This window comes from Magnolia sinica, chromosome 2 (assembly GCF_029962835.1).
Source record: "Magnolia sinica isolate HGM2019 chromosome 2, MsV1, whole genome shotgun sequence".
NCBI classification, from domain to species: domain Eukaryota; kingdom Viridiplantae; phylum Streptophyta; class Magnoliopsida; order Magnoliales; family Magnoliaceae; genus Magnolia; species Magnolia sinica.
The window spans coordinates 115,738,437-115,752,773 of NC_080574.1; the positions used below are offsets into that span (position 1 = coordinate 115,738,437).

The 14,337-nt window shown below is 39.8% G+C and overlaps 1 protein-coding gene across 4 annotated transcripts in view; it reads right to left on the reverse strand.

Moving 5' to 3' along the window:
- LOC131237436 (1-phosphatidylinositol-3-phosphate 5-kinase FAB1B) overlaps positions 1 to 11,747 on the reverse strand; it is a 33,128-nt gene extending 21,381 nt beyond the window's left edge. For 2 of the 4 annotated variants that reach the window (XM_058235191.1, XM_058235188.1), the window contains exons 1-6: positions 11,618 to 11,747; positions 10,254 to 10,576; positions 9,880 to 9,913; positions 9,005 to 9,748; positions 7,970 to 8,114; positions 5,818 to 6,162 (exon numbers count right to left, since the gene is read on the reverse strand). In XM_058235191.1, coding sequence (XP_058091174.1) covers positions 5,818 to 6,162; positions 7,970 to 8,114; positions 9,005 to 9,748; positions 9,880 to 9,913; positions 10,254 to 10,317 — 1,332 coding nt within the window. In that variant the 5' untranslated portion in view covers positions 10,318 to 10,576; positions 11,618 to 11,747. Of the gene's footprint in view, positions 1 to 5,817; positions 6,163 to 7,969; positions 8,115 to 9,004; positions 9,749 to 9,851; positions 9,914 to 10,253; positions 10,577 to 11,617 lie in introns of all 4 variants that reach the window. The other 2 variants (XM_058235189.1, XM_058235190.1) reach the window with 2 other exon arrangements.
- Positions 11,748 to 14,337: the final 2,590 nt, after the last annotated feature.

Genomic DNA, 14,337 nt, shown 5'->3' on the forward strand with positions numbered 1-14,337 from the left:
TTCTCCATTATAATAGATTTTCAGATTCTGGCCTACCAAGGGGCCAAAACTTCGATGGAGCACCACGCAAACACCGGACCATGGATTGACGTGAAACTTGGCGTGAGAGTGAACCTCTCCTGGCCAACCAACCCCTAACTGACCGTTTCCAGTTTCGTGGGCCCCACACACGTGTGGACAGGAACCTCTCTCCCCTATTTCACTCCTCTCTCGCCTTAAATCCCTAACCCTAACCCTAGATAATCCCAAATTTCAAGTTTTTCCAACTTTTGCAAAACCTAGACTTTCCCCGAATTGAAACATGGTGAATCTCTTGAATTAGGGAACTTTTTTGCAAGAGTGGATGAATCTTACACTCCTTTGGATATTGTTTGGTTTATAATTTTATTTGATCCAGCCCTAAACATATATAGGCTTGGACCCTCGTAGATTCCCCTTGTTGAATGTTTGATCATATGTGGGACATGGAATTTTATAATTGTTTAAAATTGGTATGATCTAAAGCTTGAAATCTTGCATGTCATATTTAGTTTCATGTCCTGCATCAAATTTGGTATCAAAGCTTAAGTTTTTTATAAGGGAATGCATTGCGTGATTAGGGTTCAGTTTATTTATGTCCATTATGCATCAAGTCTTCTCATATAGGATTGTCTAGAACCCATAATTCACAATATGGGCTGCTGAATTTTCTGTTTTCAGAAAATCCCCGAATTTCATGGATGAATTTTCTGTTAACAAATTATTTGGGCAGTTATATTGCTGGAATTTTAGTAGCGTTGTGTAGTTTCCCTCATATAGAGTCTCATAGGATCATTTAGTCTCATTTAGACGCATATAGTTGTATTAGAGAGTCTTTGAGTTGAGTGTGTGGTTGTATACCCACACGTACTGGTCGTGGTTTTAGTTTGCACCCTACGCTAAACATGGGGCAATTGCAAGAGTCAATGAACAACATAACCCGGCAGTTTGAGTCTTTAGGTAGGCACTTAGAACAACGTATTGATCAACGCTTGGATCAGCTTATGTGCGCGTTACCCAACTAGAGACCTCCGCCCGGGCAAACCCCGTCATTGGGGAAGATGCCCAATCTCAGGCAGGTGGCCAGATGATAAACAAGGGAATGGGGGTGGCCAAAGAAACGGTCATGGGTGCGCACCCGTGCACCACCCCGCGAGGGGCATCATGATCACTATGACCCAGATGCGCAACTCCTCCAAGGAGTTAGAATAGAAGCCTCTATGTTTGATAGCCACTTGGACCCTAAAGCTTTTTTAGATTGGTTGGCGGATATGGACCACTATTTTGAGTGGTACGACATATTGGATGCTTGTCGAGTCCGATTTGCCAAGATGAAGCTTGTAGGCCAAGCAAAGAGGTTTTGGGCAACTATGGAGCGAAAGAAAGAAAGGTTGAAGGAGCCCCAAATAGTCCATTGGGGAGAAATGAAAGAAAGTCTTAAGGAAAAATACCTCCCTTTCTTCTATCACTTAAGGTTGGTTGAAGAATGTCAGTCTCTTCGACAAGGTTCCATGAGTGTAGCTGAATACATTGAGAAGTTCGAAGAGTACTTGACCCGGTGTGAAGTTGATGAGGATCCCGTACTCACTCTTACTCGATTTAAAACGGGCCTCCGTTCTTACATTAAGAGAGAGTTGCTCGCCAAAGACATAGACACTCTTGAACAGATGTATCAAGTAGTGTTGGAGGTCGAGCAATACCTCAAAACACTTATGAAAATGCGGTTTGAGCCTCGCGATTCTGGCACTAAGGCCAACCCTTTTGGGGCTAAGCCTAGCACTGGATATTAATACAAGCCTTCCAGTAGTGTTCAATTTGGGCCCAAGGATGATAAGGGTAAAGGAGTTGTCGAGTCTAGCTCACGCAAAAGTAATGCGATTGGGTGTTTTAGATGTCAGAGGTTTAGTCACTTTGTCCACCAGTGTGGCACGAGAGAGGGCACCAAAGTGTTCCTTATTGATGGGCAAGTAGAAGTAGTACACCCAGAAAATAACGGTGGTGAAGAATATGAACCAACAGAAACCCCTGGTGAGTGCAAGAGTCTGCGACCCTTGCAGTTGTGCGTCGCGCCTTTGCACAAGCAAACAATACCGACGATTGGCACCGCAACACGACCCTCTATACTCACGCAAAATGTGCTGATGAGAGCTACAAGATAATCATGGATAGTGGTAGTTGTACCAACGTGGCATCAACTAGCACTGTGAGCCGTTTGGGCATGAAGCTTGAAGCCCATCCTCAACCCTATAGAGTGCCTTGGGTTAATGAAACTCTCAGTCCAGTCTCGCACTGTTGTCTTGTTCCTATTCAGTTTAGATTAGGCAGCCTATTGATCTTGTCCCTATGTCCGTCCCATAGGTCATCAGAGTCTGCAGAGTCCTTTGCACATTACATTCATTCATTGCACCAAGAAATCAGGCAAAAGATCAATACTAGTAATGAACACTACAAAATTTCTGCAGACCAACATAAATGATTCAAAGAACTCAATGTAGCGGACTCTGTGATGGTTCGCATCAGGCCAGAGCGGTACCCACAGGGAGTAGTTCATAAATTACACGCCCGTAACGCTGAACCATTTAAAATTATAAAACGAAACGGTCTCAATGAGTATGTGGTAGATCTTCCACCTTCCATGGGAATTAGTTCCACATTTAATGTGGAGGATCTAATTGCATTTCAGGAGACCACTAATACATTGTCCAGCCTTGCATCGAACCATCCTGATTCTCCAGACCTTTCCCTTGATTCATGGCCTCTTCCCGACCCATCTTCCCAGCCTCTACCTCTCATACCTACCCTAGTGACACCCAGAGAGGAGAAAGAGGATATTTTGGACCATCAGATAATATCGACGTCGAATGGCCGATTTCATAAGTTCCTGGTCAAGTGAAAGTTACGCCCAACTTCAGACAGTGCGTGGCTCACTGAGGAGGAGCTTTAGAGACTTGATGCTGACATCTTGGAGCGATTCAGGAGTTTTGTTTCGCCAGTGGCGAAATCTTCGCAACCGGGGAAAGTTGATGGGGACATCATGCGCACGCGCACGCCCCCCACCTTACCCATATACTCAAGGAGGAGGATGGTCCCACTATCGATCTAGATCAATGACGACATCTATGGATGACCTCTTAGTTAGGGAGCCGTGCTATAGAGTATTGGAGTGGACCCAATCATCATGTAGATTCCACCATTAAATCTCATAATCGTGTCCACTACCCTAGATGATCTAGGATTTTGAGTTTTGGTTATTATCGTTATTCGAAACCTCATGAATGGTTTTGATTGCATTGATTACTTGCTATTTTTTGTTACTTCATCTCTAAGTAATAGTGTACGCACATAGCGCGGCTTTTGGGATTTAGAGTTTTCTTATAAATAGGCAACCCCATATAGGTTTTTTTCAATGAAGTTTATGAATAAAATTCTGCGTTATTTCTTCTCTATTCCTTGGAGTTGAAGAAGCTAATTGGGTGCAAAACCCTCCCTTCCTCGAAGGGCTAACTACCATGGTGCAAAGCCATGATCATCCCAAATCGTCCCCACCTCCTACACCCCACATCCATCATCTTCCACAGCCGTTCCATCTTCAGATTTATCTTTTCTTTGCACCCAAATTCTCCATTATAGTAGATTTTCAGATTCTGGCCCACCAAGAGGCCAAAACTTCGACAGAGCACCATGCACACACCGGACAGTGGATCGACATGAAACTTGGCGTGAGGGTGGACTTCCCCTGGCTAACTAACTCCTAGCTGACCGTTTCCAATTTCGTGGGCCCCACACACGTGTGGACAGAAACCTCTCTCCCCTATTTCACTCCTCTCTCGCCTTAAATCCCTAACCCTAGATAATCCCAAATTCCAACTTTTTCCAACTTTTACAAACCCTAGACTTTCCCTGAATTGAAACATGGTGAATCTCTTGAATTGAGGAACTCTTTTGCAAGAGTGGATGAATCTTACGCTCCTTTAGGCATTATTTGGTTTATAATTTTATTTGATCTAACCCTAAACATGTGTAGGCTTGGACCCCCGTAGATTCCCCTTGTTGAATGTTTGATCGTATGTGGGACGTGGAATTTTGTGATTGTTTAAAATTGGTATGATTTAAAGCTTGAAATCGTGCATGTCATATTTAATTTCATGTCCTGCATCAAAAATATGGTGTAGGGTTTATAACGGATGAAGAGAGAGATCTTCTACCCCTTAATCATCAACATAGGTATATAACCTATCTAGACTTTACAATCTGTGCATCAAGAACATAATTCATGTATGAACTTAATGCGGGGAAGGATGTGTTGAGGTCGAGCGCTGTCTTCCTCAAGGGATAACTGTTCCGAATCCACGGAACTTCTCTGGACTCCTCACATAGATACCTCGAATCAACAAGGAAAATGAGAAAATTAGAAAATAAATTTTATTGATAATAATTATTTTAAAAAAAAAAAAAAAAAACGAGATTACAACTCTTTAAATAAGGCTACGAACCCTAGGGACAAGTTTCAGAATCATACTATAACTAAAACTCCTAGAAATAGCAACTTACTATTTATAGATGGTCGTGATTTCCACTAGACCTCATGGTTTTCGGCCAAAAATAGTAAGTGTCCTATTTAGCTCAATCATGCCATACTCCTAATTATTCTACGCACTTTTCATGTTGGACACAACTCCTAAAGCCCAACGGATGAAGAGATATAACCAAACTAAAACTTACTATAAATAGTAAAAACGAAATTAAAACAAGAATTCGATCGTCGATCTGTTGGTATTTCGCAAATTCGGTGTGGGGCAACCCAGTGTAGCAGGGTTGGGTAGCTAAAGTAGCTCATCCTACCCCAAAATCATATATGGTACGTCCGATAGCTCATTCCAGTTTGCGAGATACGCCCGTTTTAAGTTCTGACGGTCCAGATCACTTCTGTCGTCGACCGGGCCTTTTCTGATCCATCTTGGCCATGAAAGTGTCCGCGACCCGCTCTACATCAGAACTGATCCTTGGATCAACTAAACTACCATTGATCTGATCACCAGAAAGCTAACATGAGTAATATTTTTGTGTTAAAATTGTCTTGTTTCAATGGAACTTTGGCATCATTTTTGTAGATATGCATTTGATTTTTAGATAGAAGTCTATGAAAGATAATGCAATGCGCTTGTGACTAATTACAAAACATAAGACATCCAGATGCAAGCTCAAGTTACCACACGTTTGTGGAAGTCAAAATACCGACTGAAGCTATCATGCGTTTTGTGAAGCCAAATGACAAGTAAAGGAATTTTCAACTTTTCCACCTCACGCCAATAAAAAGTTGATTGCACAATAAGATTGTATATAAGTTGCCACATGAGAATAATTAGCAATATGACTAGGTCATTTTGGGGTCATCGTCAACCTGGAACTTGAAAACTACTTGAGATTGACAATAAAATTCTAGGAATTGTATTCCTGAGAAGTTCATTCTATCAATCATTTTGGCAACCTGGAATTGAAATTCAATCTGCAGAAATTTGCAAGCCAACTTTTCAGAAAGAATCATAGATGGCTCAAAATCAGGAACTGAATTCCGGGGCCAAACATGAAAATTGACCCTGCAATTGGATTCCAACTCCAAAAGGGCAAATTCCAGGTTGCCAAATGACCCCTTAGTAACACACAAAAAAGAGAGATCAAAGCTGCTCTATTTCTACTAGATATTCAACCAAGCATATACAAGAAAAATCAAACCTAACTAACAAATGGGAAAAGGCTAAAAAATCAGTACCAACTCTTACATGAAAAGGATAGACTCACCGTACAACCCAAAGGTTTTGGAAAACCCTCAAAGAACATTAAAGTTTTACTTTGGCGCTTTCCACCTTCACCAGAACTATTGTGTTCCTCCACAAATTTTTCAATATGGAATGAATCACATTGTTTCAGCTTTGGATCCAATGAACTATCGTCAAAGGGAACAATATTTGAACCAGTACACCGAGAAATTCTCTCCAAGCGTGGAAGCTTCATGTCAAAGACTAATGTTATTTCTTTCACCAGAAGGGACTCTTGTATGTCACGGGAAACATTTTTCTCCACCAGAACTACATTTGGTTTGCACATTTCTATCATCTCTGTGAAAGTCCTCAGATAATCCATTTCCTATTCACAACAGCTGAAAAATCAAGACTGACCAATGACTGCACACACTTCAAATCCATATGAAGAATCAATGAACTTCTTTGAAAAGAAATGCAAACGAGATTTAGGTGAAGATGACTGAAAAGGATATTCATGGCAGAACGTTAAGGGCCTGTTTGTTTGGATGTATTTACATGAATTTTCATGCAATTTCTCTTAAATCAGCATTAAATGTGGGGAATTGTAATTACCACAGGTGTTTGAAAGTGAGGAGTTGCCCCTCATGATATTTCATGTTATTGAAAGCCAAAACTTTGTGGGCTCCACCATGATATATATGCTATATCCACACCATCCTTTCATTAGTAAAAATCATTTTAGGGTATGGGCCCAAAAATGAGGCAGATTCAAAGCTCAAGTGGACCACACTACAAAAAACAATGGAGATTGAACGCTAACCATTTAAACGTTCTTCCTATGGTGTGGTCCACTTCAGTTTTAGATCTACCTCATTTTTTGGGGCATACCTTAGAATGATCTGGCCAAATGAATGAATGGCATGGATAAAACACACATCATGGTAGGACCCACAAAGTCCAGTCTCGTTTTCCCCATCTAAAAGTTGTTTCTGTCACGTCATACAGTATCCTTTCCCCTAAAAACTGGTGTGGTAAGTAATTAATGCTTAAAAGGATAAAATATCCTAAAAATCACATGAATTACATTATTTCAAACAGGCCCTAAGGATCAAGGTGTTCCGTAACGGTAACGGTGCCCGTAACAGCCACCACCGTTACCTTTACGATACGGAGCATAACGGCTGTTACGGCCCCGTAACGGCCGTTACAGACTCTCTTTTTTATTTTTTATTTATTGAAAAAACTCCTAAAAAACCTGTATCTACCTCGTAATGTTAATTAAAAAGTATGAAAAACCTATATATGTCGTATAATAGACCATTAAGGGGCTATTATGGCCTTTATAGGGGATGTAACGTGCCCTTAACGGCAATTACAGGTCATTTTTTTCCATAACCGTTGTTACGGCCGTTACGACCCCGTAACATATAACAATTTCCACCATTACCTTTACGTAACGGCCTTTACGGCACACCATGCTTAGGATTTGTTTGCTAAGGATTTGTTTGGATTGCCAATTACATCAGTATTGTAATGTAAAAGCATCATCATTACAATTTTACTACGTTCGTTTAAACATGTAACTTGGCACGTAATTCGGTGGTCAAATGCAAATGTAATAGGAGAGGTAAAGGAATTTGAGATCATTTCACTTTTACATTGTATTGCAATGGAAATCTCCTATCCAAACATGCCCATCAATGCATTTTTCCCATTGATTTGACATTTCAGTAATGTAAAACTATAATCATTACGATTTTACCATGCTTATCCAAAAACAGGAATTGACAGTCAAATTACCTATGTAAAATAGGAGATGTGTTGTAATTTGTAATCATTACAAATTTACAATACAATACAGTCACAATTCGCAATCCAAACAGGCACGAAAATGTGATGCATGTGTGAGATCTAGGCCATCCATCAGACAGGGCCCACCATGAACTGTCCTGATCTAGAAATTAGGCCAATCCAGTCAGCAGGTGGGGAAGATGAGATAAGAAAAGTGACCAACACTCTATATTCAAAGTACTTGGCCCATTTGATGAGTAGGACGACCTGCTTCACGCCAGGGCATGTTGAATTGGCCCCGCCAATTAAAGCTTTAGTCTCGCACACACATGAAAGGAATATGCTCATCAATCATCTTTGCACGAATCTCCTTAGCAGAACTCATCAGAGAGACCTACCTGTTCCATTGAATTAAATGATGACAATCCATCTGCACGTTGCCCGAGCACCCCCGGAAGCAGTAATAACCGAGGTTTCTTGTACTTGGTTGGCATATGCTTGTGTGCAGCATTCTTCTTAAACACCAAACCCCTGATAACTTGGCTACAAAACCCAAGTATTTCAAAGTTAAAAGACTGCATCCTTTTTTATGCTAGAGAAGAGAAATCTAACAATAACAGTTTATGAAACAGTAACCCATTACCTAGCAGTTAGGGCTGTCATTGGGATGCCCAAATCTACAGATACCGGTAATATCAGATTTAATCAGATCTGGGTCCACATTTTGGTCCCAATTAGTAATTGGATCAGATGATCCAGATCAAAAGATGGTCAGGTCAGGTACCTGATTTTTTTTTTCTTTTGTTGAACTTTGTGTCCATTAGCTATACATTATTTAAGAACCTTACAGAAATGGCTCTTTCCATTATGGATCAAAATTGTAACCAGATCCAAACCCGAATCCAGCCCAACTGAAGTCCCCATTCATGGTCCAAATAAGATCTAATTCAGGTATCCATCAGTTCCTACCACATTCCATCCTAATTCATGCTCGAAATTGAATGTGACAGGACCAATGGAATACCTGATCCGATCTGGTATCCCATATACAGGACCCATCTCCCAACCCAACAAGATCCAAATACAATTCACCTCAACAGGTTCAGAAATGGGTTCACTAGTATTCAACCCAAACCAGACCCATAGTGGCATGATTGCTATCATTAAGGCTTCAACTACATGTTCCATTGAGTTGACAATTCAATAGTAGGAATTAATATAATGCAGCTTGCCCCAATTGATTCATAACAATAAGCCCAAATAGCAATTTCAATCAGTTCAACTCCAACTAGAGATTCATGGAATTGCAACGAAGGGTCGGCCATCCTCATGAATTACAGTGTTTGCCGCCTCAATCTCTAGCCATATCCTCTATACGTAATTGAATTATTACAATACAGTTCAAGAAGACAGCCAAACATGCCCTAAAATACCTCTGACTGTGCGAACCAGATGCACTGCATTTTACTTTCACATATGATCCAGGATCCATCTGTCTGCCCTCAGTAGCATCAGGCTTGACAAGTGTAGCAGCTTCCCATGATAAAGAAACAATGATATCAAGCCAACTCTCACCAGCCTCCTCTGAGAAATCTATTCCCTCAGATCTAAGAAGCTGGCCTACGACAGCCTTGAAATAGCCATTCATTACCTCCACCATTGCCTTCTGCCGTTCCTCCTTAAACCTATAACTACTGCCAAATTCATCGTCAATGCTACCCAAAGAGCTTGATTGAACCCATTTGGTACCGTCTGTATATTCGTCATCATCATCATTATTAGCCACGCTGCACCCAATGTCGTCTTCTTTGTCTTCTGGTTCGGGAAGTTGCCAGATGTGGGGATCTGTTTCGATACTAAACAGCTCAGGAAGTTCAACCCTTTCCATAAATGATGTAAGCGATCGAATTGATTTTTCAGTCACATTGTTTACTCCTGATGAATCATCATCAACTCCTGTAACTTGAACATCTTTTGATGTGTAGTCTTGAAGGCTCAACTTAGCCTTCTCACCGTTACTGTCCTCAAGATTTCCCACTGTTATTGAACTGGATTTATGAATTCCCCCCATTGGTGGGAAAGACAGAGTAAAGTTGCCAGACCTTTTCACAACATTGCACCCATCTTCTAAATGCCCAGTCCCTTGACCGGTATCCAAAGCTCCATCTCCATGATCCCTACCCAATCAGCCAAGAAAAAGTAAATTGCATAATCGTCAGTAGCCACAAGCATGCAAATTATGAAAATGAATTTATAAGATTAGATCGTCGCATAGCATACATGACTGTGTTGCATAACCACCACCTACCTTCTCTGCAAGTTCAGATCAGCAGAAAACTCACCTGAAATGGGACAAAAAAAAGGTAGAAATCAGCAGCATTACCATCTGACAAGCTTAGGTGACATTTGGGTGATGCATCAAATAGCAGTTAGAAGGACTTTAAAGTCAACAAGGTGCAGTTTGCATTTGAGCGGTGAGAATTTGGAAGTTGCATGAAGCATGCTCATGTTTCATGCCTTTTCCACTAAAAATCTCAAGTGAGGTACAGAAATTTTCCAAATATATCTCACTTGCTTTTTTGGCGCTAGTGAATCATGTTAACCTTTCAACAATGTTGTAATCTCAATCCAATATATATTAAAAAGATCTGAAAATATGACAAGACAAATGGGAAGTTATACCGCAGCTTTCAAAGGTAGTTGTTGAAATTGCTGGACTGATCAAAGGTGTTGCATAAGGACTCATACCGTCCTGTAGTGAAGCTTCTTTCCTGTTGTTCTGCAAGCAAAATTTACAGTACAAAGAAGGGAATTCCTCACCATCACATACTGAAGAGATCTCTTTCTTCCTGCATTCCACACAAAAGGCCAATTGCAAGTTCAACAACGACAACCCTGACCAATTCTGTTAATTCAGACCCTCAAAGATGACACATTTCACACATTGGAATCCCATGGAAGTTCACAATTCAGTCAGTCTAGATCGAGATCACAGCCTCAAATTCCTCAGTAAAGTCAAAGCAACAAAAGCACAATATTAAATCCCAATTCCTACTTGTTTGGCATGTAACAATGACATAATGAAAGAATCAATCACTTGATGCCCATCAGCAAGATGCAAATGCCATAGAAAATCACAAAATTCCAGACCCAAAAGTCAACACCGGATTCAGAAAACCCAGAATCCAATCATCCCCATCATAAAATTCCAAAGTAAAGTAGAAGAAAAAGACTTGAAAATAGAATCATCCAAATAGATTCAAAAACGAATCGAAGTCCTGAATTCCAGTCACAAAATCAAAACACAATTTTAAAATTCAAAATAAAACCCAATTCTCTCAAAAATCAAAACCAAATGCACAAAATCCCACACCAAACACTTAACCATAAACAAGAAACCATCCCAATCCTAGACTTCATAAGAATCCAAATCAAAAACCCAATTTCAAAATCCCCACAAAAGGATAAACCTTTTCAAAAAAAATGAAGAAATTCCATCCTAACAAGAAAATTCAAAACCAACACCCAATTCTTAAAACTCTAGCCTCAAGAAAATTAAAATTCAACCCAATACTTCCAGACTCAAAATCAAAACCCAATTTTAAAATCCAAAAATAAAAAAATAAAAAAATAAAAAAAGAAACACTAAATCCTTCAATTCCATTCCAATAACCAAAAGCCAAAATTTAAAAAAAGAAAGAAGAAAAGACCAAATACACAAAATCAAAATACATGCAAACAAAAAAGAAAAAAAAAAAAAAACATTTATCAAATCCAAAAATCACAACATCAAAACCAAAACCCAAGTCCCAAAACTTTCAAACAAATCAAAACAACACCCAAAACCTCACAATCCCCCCCAAAAAACAACAACAACAACAACAACAAAGATCCAAGATTTGTCCCATCTTGCAAAAATATAAAGCAATACAACGCAAGGAATCTATCTATCTACCATTTTCTTTCCTCTAATCAAAAGAAGATGAAAAATCAAAGAATAAAAAAGTAAAATAAAAATAAAAAAAGAATAGAGGAGCGTGTCTTACTCTTCAAGCAATCCAAAGACGATTTTCAACAGCAGCAAACAAATGCCAGGAGTCGTTGGGATTTTGTTTCTTCAATTTTTTACGTTTTTTTTTTTCTTGGAAGAAATGAATTTGAATTTTTTTAAAAAAATAAAAATAAAAATAACCACAGCTCTGAGAAATTATAAAAAAGTCTGAGGAGCAGCAGCGAGAGAGATCGGACGGTGAGCGCCCCACAGCATTACAAACTTGAGGAACTGTATGAGAAATGCTCACATCCAACTGGTTGGACGATAAATTACCATCCGCCCAGCGAATAACTTCCAACGTGCGAAATCTACGCTGTCCAATAGGTTTCCCCACCATAAGGATCAGATTAAATATAAATACGGCTCATCCACTCATTAGGTGGACCACACCATAGAAATAATATATAGCTGCTGGTAACTAAAAAATAAAATTATTGTCTGGATGATCAGTGCTTAGGGATGATTTTTTACAAAATAAATGTTCCTCATGGTAGGACTAACCTATTCTACGGATTGGATTTTAATATACATTGTATATTGAATGTTACTCCGCTGATGGACGGTACTATTTTCTCAAACCGGTTAGATGTAAGCCTTTCCCAAATTGCATTCATGTTTGAAGTAGTGTCCTTGGTCTTTGATTTTGTATGAGTAGAACCTGTAACTTATGATCCAAACCGTTTATCTGATGGAAAATACTGTATATGTACAAATATTCAAAAATTTATTTGTTGAACTAGCTATATCCTTTTAAATTATTGACTGAAAATCAATGGTCAGAAAAATAACTAAAGAAGAAGTTCACTACATGATCTTCTGATCTAGGGATTTTTGGAATAATCTATCTACTTTGGACCCCAAAATATCAATGGTCTGGATTTCTGAAAAATGGGTTCCAATTGGAAAAACCTAAACCCTAGGACATAATTCCACCATCAAGACAAATTAGGAATTATGCGTTCTTAGATCTGAGGAAATGAACACCATCCTGGGGCCTTCATTTTTAACAAGTGGGGCCCATGCTTCCGTGATCAGCAAACGTGTTATCTTTGGGCCCCACAGTGAATGGATCAGGACCTAGATGAAACAATCATAACCCCATTGATTAATGGAAGTGATAGGCAAGAGGATAAACCCACGTTTTAAAATCCAATGATTAGATGGCTCAGATCTTTTAATCTTCTCTGGATTTGGGAGAGGTTAATCGGGAGTATGTCCCGTCAAATCAACGGTCTGGATGATTGAAAACATGGACCCCATTTGCACTTACTGAAATCTCGAGGATACTGAATACAGAGGATGTTACATATACCCCCGAACGCGTAATTGCATACGTACGTGTGAGTGGACTCACGCATGCACGGTTACAGTTATCTAGCCACGTATTAACTCGTTACCCCAGTAAACTCTGTGGGGCCCACCGTGATGTATGTATCTTATCCACGCCGTCCACAATGTTATCAGCTTAATTTATCCACGCCGTCCACCATATTATCCGCTCATTTTAGGGCATGATCCCAAAATAAAAGCAGATCCAAAGCTCAAGTGGACCACTCCATAAGAAATAATGGAATCGATTGCTTACTTACGGTTGAAAACTGCTTATGGCTATAGAAAATTTGAATCAAGCTGATATTTGTGTTTTTCCTTGATCAATGTGTACGTGGCCTTATAAACAGGTTGGATGACAAATAAGCATTACTGACCATAGGAAGATTTAAGCTGATGGTATTATTCCCGCTGTTTCCTGTGGTGTGGTCCACTTAAGCTTTGTATATGCTTTCATTTTGAGCCCGTGCATTAAAATGAGCTGATAAAACGGATGAGCATCGTAGATAAGACACATACGTCATGATGGGCCCCACGGAGTTTACTCAGTAAGCAGTAGTCCAAATTATGGATTATCGTTATCAACGGTTTCCACGTGGAATACCTATAAGTTAATCCAGACTGTCCAAATTATGGATTATCCTTATCAATGGACCATAGGCAGACAATCACAATGATATGAAGATCCTAACCGTCCAATTAGAAGCAATCCAGTAGACAGTTAAAATGAAATGTCAGTAGCAGAATTTCAATGGCGAGATCCGATGGTTAAGATCGTGACGTATCTATATTTCACGTGTATGGTGGATGAGTTGCCACAGTTTAGACGAATCGTGGCAAATGAAAACCGCCGTCTTACTGCTCCGACGGGAGGGGAACAGAAGACAAACTTCCAGGATCTAGGGACGCCGGAATTGTCTGTATCTGGAATGGAGCGCATTTTTACATTAATACCCTTGTCTTTTTGGAGAATTACGACGTACGAACCGCGACTTTCGACCTCTTCGGGCAACGGGAGGTAAGGGCAAAAGGGAAACACAGCACCCACATCGTACTTCATGTACGCTGAGAAGCTCCGTGGACACCACTGTAATGTATGTATTTTATCCATGCCGTATATTCATTTCTCCATATCATTTTAGAGAATGAAGACCAAAATTAGGAATATCTAAGTCTAAAATGGATCACACCGAAGGAATAAATGGAGATAATAATCCCACCGTTGAAACCTTCCTAAGGCTTACTCTTTCCCGTGGTGTGGTCAAATTGAGGTTTCTACCAGCCTAATTTTCATCCTTATAGTGTAAAATGATCCTTAAAAAATGATGGACGGTGTGGATAGAACACATAATCATTGTGGGGTTCACAGACCTTTTCTACGTA